The following is an 8,716-nucleotide window of genomic DNA, read 5'->3' on the forward strand; positions in this document are numbered from 1 at the left end:
CACTTCACTATGAATAACTTGCACGGAGACTAAGTTATCACTCTCCAAGCAAATATGTTGAAACGACTTATCCTTTAAGCAACTTAAAGCCTCTCGAATCCCCATAGCTTCAGCAGCTTCTGGTGTAATCTTACCAGACCAATTCAGAGCAACAGCCACTAGAAGCTCCGCCTTGCAATCCCACACCACAAACCCAATGCCAAACCGACTCTCATTGTCAAAAATTACAGCATCTACATCAATCTTGATACCATTTGTTGCTGGTTTTGTCCAAAGCTCGTCCCGTTTATTGAAAAAAGATGGATTCAATGAAGGGTAATTCTCTCCCAACTGAGCCTTATTCCATCGATCAAGAGATCTTAATGCAAACTGCACAACTTCGTCCACAATTCGAGTCTTCTGGTCCCACACCAACTCATTCCTCGCCTTCCAAATTGCCCAACACAACGTACCCACCTGAGCAATTTTCTCGTCCTCAACGCTGTCCATAAGCTCTTGTAGTCACTCCTTGAACGAACTCCACTCCCGTTGAACTCCATTCATACACAACTTACTCCAACAACCTGAAGCAAAGTCGCAAAGGACCAAACAATGCACAATAGTTTCACTAGAAACTAAGCAAAATGGGCAGCAAACATCTAAGGGCACTTTCCTGTCTTTGAGTCTCTTTCTTGTAGGAAGGCAGTTAAAATACATTTAGGTAACCTTAAAAATTATTTTCGAAACTAATGAGTTGTTATGTAATATAACAAGCTACAATTTTTATATATCAATTATTTTATATACTTTTTTATTATTTTAAAAGTTTATTAGTTGTCGTATAATACAATATAATTTAATTAATAAAATTGTAAAATAAATATTAATTAAAATTTTAAAAAATTATAATACAGTAACTAATCACTAAGTTAACTATGTTAGTAACTAAATAGTTATTACTTTTTTCATTTAAAAAAAATAGTTATTATTTTTTTTTGTTCAGAATAACAAAGTTATTTAAAAAAACAAAACCAAAAAGGTTTTGTTTTGTTTTTTTTTTTTTTTGAAAAAAAGGGTATTATGGTCATTCCCCGACCCAATAGCAACTGGCGTTGATCCCCCTGACACGCGATCCAAACCAAATAATTAAGGCAAAATCGGTCCGAGCTAAGTTTGAACGAATCCTGACCGCTTATATCGTCTTCAATCTAACGGTTGTAATTCACGATCCGCGCAGTTTGATATTATTGGCCATTTTGAAAGGGTTGCCCACTATATATAGCTAAAACCGTATGAAAACTCTCACCTCATTCTTACCGTGTCTTCGACTTGCTCGCGCTTTTTCGTACTCTCTCAATACGCTCTCGCTCGGGTAAAGTTTTCTTCTTTCTGTAGATCTGTGTGAGGATAATCAATGGCGGGTAGAGGCAAAACTTTGGGATCTGGAGCCGCAAAGAAGGCAACCTCTCGTAGTAGTAAGGCCGGTTTGCAGTTCCCCGTCGGACGTATCGCTCGATTTTTGAAAGCCGGCAAGTACGCTGAGCGAGTTGGCGCTGGTGCTCCAGTGTACCTAGCTGCGGTACTTGAATACCTTGCCGCTGAGGTATCCCTTTTTTCCTCTTTTATCTTTCATTTGGTCTTTACTTCGTGCAATCTGTTAATTAATATCCTCCTTCATTCAAGAATCTAGGGTTAGGGTTCTCAAATTGGGCATTAATTTTGGTAATTTTTCTTTTCTTTTTCTTTTTTTAGTCAATCTTCATAATGGAAATATTCAATCTTTAAAGTACATTAACCATTCGACTGATTTTGGTACTCTAATTTGAAATAATTTTTAGTATTCCTTTACGAGGAAAAAGTAATTCTAGTATAATCTTTTTCAGTGCAATAGTTTGGTTAGCTAGTTAATGTTGGGTTTCATTGTCTGTATTATTCAGGTTTTGGAATTGGCTGGTAATGCAGCAAGAGACAACAAGAAGACGAGAATCGTTCCTCGCCATATTCAACTCGCTGTTAGAAATGACGAAGAGCTAAGCAAGCTTCTTGGAGATGTGACAATCGCCAATGGTGGTGTTATGCCCAACATTCACAACCTTCTTCTCCCTAAGAAGACCGGAGCTTCGTCGAAGGCTTCAGGTGCTGATGATGATTCTTAAATGTCTGGGAAGAAGACCCGTAAAAAGAAAAGAGAAGAAAAGAATGAGCTTCTTGGTCTTCTAGTGTTCCACTATATCAATTGTGAAGATGACTTAGCACTCTTTTTCATCATGTTCTTTAGGGTCAGTTGGTAGGCTCTTCTGTGTGTGGAATTTTAATTAAGTAGTTAGTTTTATAGGGCTTATTCAGTTAGTGATTGTGAATATGATTCTCTTCCAATGTTAGTTCACAATATATTTTTTTTCCTTCTTTTGACCTATTGTAACTTTCTGTTTCCATTGTAAGCATTTGAGCTAATGTGGTTCTAGATTTTACTTAATGAGAATGCTGATTACGTTTGAGGACTATCTGCTCTATGATTTTGTGGTTCTTGGAAGTGAATATCATTTGGTTATGTTTGTCTGAGCATTTGGGATTTCATGGTTAAGGTTGAGCCTTAAGTAAATTGAACAGAGCAGCAGTCTTTTTCTGGGTATGAAAATTGAAGAGAAATTTATTTGTAATTAAGTTCGTGGCATTGATTAATCAGATTCTAGTCGTTTAAATGTCATATTTTAGTGTTATACTGAATGTGTAATGATATGCACAAATTTTAATAATGGAATGTCAAATTTGTGCCTATCAGGTGGTAAATTGAGATTTCAAGCTTCTAAACTATTATTAGACTTTTTCCCTTTTCACGAAAAACTTGCAGAATTGACTGTAATTTCTATGTTCAGATCTGACCCTAAGTTGTACGGTGAAATATTTCAAAATTTGTACTCCCGCTGAAAGCTAGTATCCCATTGTGTTTGGGAAATTTGATTATTAATGCATAAATTAATATTAAAATAGAAAATTTATTTACACCCAAAAGATATTCTATTTTAATAATTTTTAAGCTAATTAGTAATTTTTCTCACCGAATTTTGACATGTACATATCTTCTGAATTTTTTGGCCGTTAAAAATTCCTCAGAACTATTAAGATTGTTAGATTTAAGGATTTTTGTCTAATTTTTGTAAAAAAATTCTAACATGGATGGAAGTTCAGGGGACATGATTTAGTAAATGATCACCTAATAGGCACAAATTTGACAAATTATATTCGTAAAAGACAAATTATAGTAAATGATCTCAAATCATAGGAGTATGTTAGTATATGTGCTCATTTCAAAAAAAATATAGCAAATGACCCTAAATCATAAGAATATGTTAGTAAATGTCTCTATTACAAAACTTGTAGAAAAATGACCTTTTTAAACTATTTATTATTTATATGGATAAATGGCGGCAAAACTTCCAATACTTTCGTTTTGGTTTCACTAAACCCTCATAACCCAAATTTCTGCGGGTAAACCCCCAAAACCACTATTCTGTTAGCAATTTACCATTTCCGTCCAAATTTAGCTGTTGAGTGCCATGTTGGCTTGTCCACGTGGACACAATATACACGCGACACAATTTTATTGGTCCACGTTAATAATTATATTAAAAAAATTAAAAAATTAAAATAAAATTAAATAAAAAAAATTTCTTTCTTTTCTTTTTCTTTCTTTTATTTTTCTTTCTTTCTTTTTCTGTCTCTCTCTGTAACTCCTTCATCTCTTTCTCTATCTCACCACCACCATTACCCCTCTTCACAAATATCATCACCACCACCACCATCATCCACCACAAATGCCCACCACCATCACTACTATTCACAACCACCGAAATCACCACCGACCATTTCTAAAATCACCACCACCTACTGGTGCCAAAACCACCACCACTGCCTATTTTCAAATCCAAATCACAAAAAAAAAAAAAAAAAAAAATCAAAACAAAACACCACCCGATATACACAAAACAAACCAATTTAAACAAATCCAAATCCAACAAATAAACAAACACACATATATACACAAAATTTCAGTCCAAAAACACAAACCTTAAAACCCTACATTTATTTCTCCACAACCATTATCTTTCTACAGATCTGAAAAATAAAAATCACAATAATACCCAAAACATTTATACACAGATCTATTGCAAAGAAAAATTATGAAAAACCCTAAATGAGAGAGAAAGAGGTATCGGTGATCGATACCTAGGTTGGGGTCCTCGTGGCCGGCTCAGTGGTCCTTGTCGAGGACGGCTCGGTGGTCCTCGTCGACGGCAACCGGACTATTCTCGCATCATCGAGAGAGAGAGAGAGAGAGAGAGAGAGAGAGAGAGAGAGAGAGAGAGAGAGAGAGAGAGAGAGAGAGAGAGAGAGAGAGAGAGAGAGAGAGAGAGAGAGAAAGAGAGAGAGAGAGAAAGAGAAGAGGGCTCGGGGAAGCTTACCTGGGTCGAGGAAGCTTCAGCAACGCCGTGCGCCTGGCAAGTGGTCATCGCGGCGGCGCCGACCATGGGTGTACCTCATACCTGCATCAAGAGAAAGAGAGAGAGAGAGAGAGAGAGAGAGAGAGAGAGAGAGAGAGAGAGAGAGAGAGAGAGAGAGAGAGAGAGAGAGAGAGAGAGAGAGAGAGAGAGAGAGAGAGAGAGAGAGAGAGAGAGAGAGAGAGAGAGAGAGAGAGAGAGAGAGAGAGAGAGAGAGAGAGAGAGAGAGAGAGAGAGAGAGAGAGAGAGAGAGAGAGAGAGAGAGAGAGAGAGAGAGAGAGAGAGAGAGAGAGAGAGAGAGAGAGAGAGAGAGAGAGAGAGATCTGAAAAATAAAAATCACAATAATACCCAAAACATTTATACACAGATCTATTGCAAAGAAAAATTATGAAAAACCCTAAATGAGAGAGAAAGAGGTATCGGTGATCGATACCTAGGTTGGGGTCCTCGTGGCCGGCTCAGTGGTCCTTGTCAAGGGACGGCTCGGTGGTCCTCGTCGACGGCAACTGGACTATTCTGCATCATCATCATCATCGAGAGAGAGAGAGAGAGAGAGAGAGAGAGAGAGAGAGAGAAAGAGAAGAGGGCTCGGGGAAGCTTACCTGGGTCGAGGAAGCTTCAGCAACGCCGTGCGCCTGGCAAGTGGTCATCGCGGCGGCGCCGACCATGGGTGTACCTCATACCACGCATCAAGAGAGAGAGAGAGAGAGAGAGAGAGAGAGAGAGAGAGAGAGAGAGAGAGAGAGAGAGAGAGAGAGAGAGAGAGAGAGAGAGAGAGAGAGAGAGAGAGAGAGAGAGAGAGAGAGAGAGAGAGAGAGAGAGAGAGAGAGAGAGAGAGAGAGAGAGAGAGAGAGAGAGAGAGAGATCCGAAAAATAAAAATCACAATAATACCCAAAACATTTATACACAGATCTATTGCAAAGAAAAATTATGAAAAACCCTAAATGAGAGAGAAAGAGGTATCGGTGATCGATACCTAGGTTGGGGTCCTCGTGGCCGGCTCAGTGGTCCTTGTCAAGGGACGGCTCGGTGGTCCTCGTCGACGGCAACTGGACTATTCTGCATCATCGAGAGAGAGAGAGAGAGAGAGAGAGAGAGAGAGAGAGAGAGAGAGAGAGAGAGAGAGAGAGAGAGAGAGAGAGAGAGAGAGAGAGAGAGAGAGAGAGAGAGAGAGAGAGAGAGAGAGAGAGAGAGAGAGAAGAGGGCTCGGGAAGCTTACTCCGGGTCGAGGAAGCTTCGGCAACGCCGTGCGCACGGCAAGTGGTCATCGCGGCGGCGCCGACCATGGGTGTACCTCATACCTGCATCAAGAGAGAGAGAGAGAGAGAGAGAGAGAGAGAGAGAGAGAGAGAGAGAGAGAGAGAGAGAGAGAGAGAGAGAGAGAGAGAGAGAGAGAGAGAGAGAGAGAGAGAGAGAGAGAGAGAGAGAGAGAGAGAGAGAGAGAGAGAGAGAGAGAGAGAGAGAGAGAGAGAGAGAGAGAGAGAGAGAGAGAGAGAGAGAGAGAGAGAGAGAGAGAGAGAGAGAGAGAGAGAGAGAGAGAGAGAGAGAGAGAGAGAGAGAGAGAGAGAGAGAGAGAGAGAGAGAGAGAGAGATCTGAAAAATAAAAATCACAATAATACCCAAAATATTTATACACAGATCTATTGCAAAGAAAAATTATGAAAAACCCTAAATGAGAGAGAAAGAGGTATCGGTGATCGATACCTAGGTTGGGGTCCTCGTGGCCGGCTCAGTGGTCCTTGTCAAGGGACGGCTCGGTGGTCCTCGTCGACGGCAACTGGACTATTCTACATCATCATCATCATCGAGAGAGAGAGAGAGAGAGAGAAAGAGAGAGAGAGAAAGAGAAGAGGGCTCGGGGAAGCTTACCTGGGTCGAGGAAGCTTCAGCAACGCCGTGCGCCTGGCAAGTGGTCATCGCGGCGGCGCCGACCATGGGTGTACCTCATACCTGCATCAAGAGAGAGAGAGAGAGAGAGAGAGAGAGAGAGAGAGAGAGAGAGAGAGAGCGAGAGAGAGAGAGAGAGAGAGAGAGAGAGAGAGAGAGAGAGAGAGAGAGAGAGAGAGAGAGAGAGAGAGAGAGAGAGAGAGAGAGAGAGAGAGAGAGAGAGAGAGAGAGAGAGAGAGAGAGAGAGAGATCTGAAAAATAAAAATCACAATAATACCCAAAACATTTATACACAGATCTATTGCAAAGAAAAATTATGAAAAACCCTAAATGAGAGAGAAAGAGGTATCGGTGATCGATACCTAGGTTGGGGTCCTCGTGGCCGGCTCAGTGGTCCTTGTCAAGGGACGGCTCGGTGGTCCTCGTCGACGGCAACTGGACTATTCTGCATCATCGAGAGAGAGAGAGAGAGAGAGAGAGAGAGAGAGAGAGAGAGAGAGAGAGAGAGAGAGAGAGAGAGAGAGAGAGAGAGAGAGAGAGAGAGAGAGAGAGAGAGAGAGAGAGAGAGAGAGAGAGAGAGAGAGAGAGAGAGAGAGAGAGAGAGAGAGAGAGAGAGAGAGAGAGAGAGAGAGAGAGAGAGAGAGAGAGAGAGAGAGAAGAGGGCTCGGGAAGCTTACTCCGGGTCGAGGAAGCTTCAGCAACGCCGTGCGCCTGGCAAGTGGTCATCGCGGCGGCGCCGACCATGGGTGTACCTCATACCTGCATCAAGAGAGAGAGAGAGAGAGAGAGAGAGAGAGAGAGAGAGAGAGAGAGAGAGAGAGAGAGAGAGAGAGAGAGAGAGAGAGAGAGAGAGAGAGAGAGAGAGAGAGAGAGAGAGAGAGAGAGAGAGAGAGAGAGAGAGAGAGAGAGAGAGAGAGAGAGAGAGAGAGAGAGAGAGAGAGAGAGAGAGAGAGAGAGAGAGAGAGAGAGAGAGAGAGAGAGAGAGAGAGAGAGAGAGAGAGAGAGAGATGCGAAAAATAAAAATCACAATAATACCCAAAACATTTATACACAGATCTATTGCAAAGAAAAATTATGAAAAACCCTAAATGAGAGAGAAAGAGGTATCGGTGATCGATACCTAGGTTGGGGTCCTCGTGGCCGGCTCAGTGGTCCTTGTCAAGGGACGGCTCGGTGGTCCTCGTCGACGGCAACTGGACTATTCTGCATCATCATCATCATCATCGAGAGAGAGAGAGAGAGAGAGAGAGAAAGAGAGAGAGAGAAAGAGAAGAGGGCTCGGGGAAGCTTACCTGGGTCGAGGAAGCTTCAGCAACGCCGTGCGCCTGGCAAGTGGTCATCGCGGCGGCGCCGACCATGGGTGTACCTCATACCTGCATCAAGAGAGAGAGAGAGAGAGAGAGAGAGAGAGAGAGAGAGAGAGAGAGAGAGAGAGAGAGAGAGAGAGAGAGAGAGAGAGAGAGAGAGAGAGAGAGAGAGAGATAGAGAGATCTGAAAAATAAAAATCACAATAATACCCAAAACATTTATACACAGATCTATTGCAAAGAAAAATTATGAAAAACCCTAAATGAGAGAGAAAGAGGTATCGGTGATCGATACCTAGGTTGGGGTCCTCGTGGCGGCTCGGTGGTCCTTGTCGAGGACGGCTCGGTGGTCCTCGTCGACGGCAACTGGACTATTCTGCATCATAGAGAGAGAGAGAGAGAGAGAGAGAGAGAGAGAGAGAGAGAGAGAGAGAGAGAGAGAGAGAGAGAGAGAGAGAGAGAGAGAGAGAGAGAGAGAGAGAGAGAGAGAGAGAGAGAGAGAGAGAGAGAGAGAGAGAGAGAGAGAGAGAGAGAGAGAGAGAGAGAGAGAGAAGAGGGCTCGGGGAAGCTTACCTGGGTCGAGGAAGCTTCAGCAACGCCGTGCGCCTGGCAAGTGGTCATCGCGGCGGCGCCGACCATGGGTGTACCTCATACCTGCATCAAGAGAGAGAGAGAGAGAGAGAGAGAGAGAGTGAACGAGAGAGAGAGAGAGAGAGAGAGAGAGAGAGAGAGAGAGAGAGAGAGAGAGAGAGAGAGAGAGAGAGAGAGAGAGAGAGAGAGAGAGAGAGAGAGAGAGAGAGAGAGAGAGAGAGAGATGCGAAAAATAAAAATCACAATAATACCCAAAACATTTATACACAGATCTATTGCAAAGAAAAATTATGAAAAACCCTAAATGAGAGAGAAAGAGGTATCGGTGATCGATACCTAGGTTGGGGTCCTCGTGGCGGCTCGGTGGTCCTTGTCAAGGGACGGCTCGGTGGTCCTCGTCGACTCGGCAACCGGACTATTCCGCATCATCGAGAGAGAGAGAGAGAGAGAG

At 42.7% G+C, this 8,716-nt stretch overlaps 1 protein-coding gene across 1 annotated transcript; it reads left to right on the top strand.

The window, feature by feature from the left end:
* The first annotated feature begins 1,276 nt into the window (after nt 1-1,276).
* LOC115725459 (histone H2A.6) lies at nt 1,277-2,483 on the top strand. The gene is made up of 2 exons (XM_030654990.2): nt 1,277-1,582; nt 1,917-2,483. The coding sequence occupies exons 1-2, from the start codon at nt 1,394-1,396 to the stop codon at nt 2,133-2,135; spliced, it is 408 nt and encodes a 135-aa protein (XP_030510850.1). The 5' UTR covers nt 1,277-1,393; the 3' UTR covers nt 2,136-2,483.
* The last annotated feature ends 6,233 nt before the right edge of the window (nt 2,484-8,716 follow it).

This window comes from Cannabis sativa, chromosome 6, assembly GCF_029168945.1.
Source record: "Cannabis sativa cultivar Pink pepper isolate KNU-18-1 chromosome 6, ASM2916894v1, whole genome shotgun sequence".
Lineage (NCBI taxonomy): Eukaryota > Viridiplantae > Streptophyta > Magnoliopsida > Rosales > Cannabaceae > Cannabis > Cannabis sativa.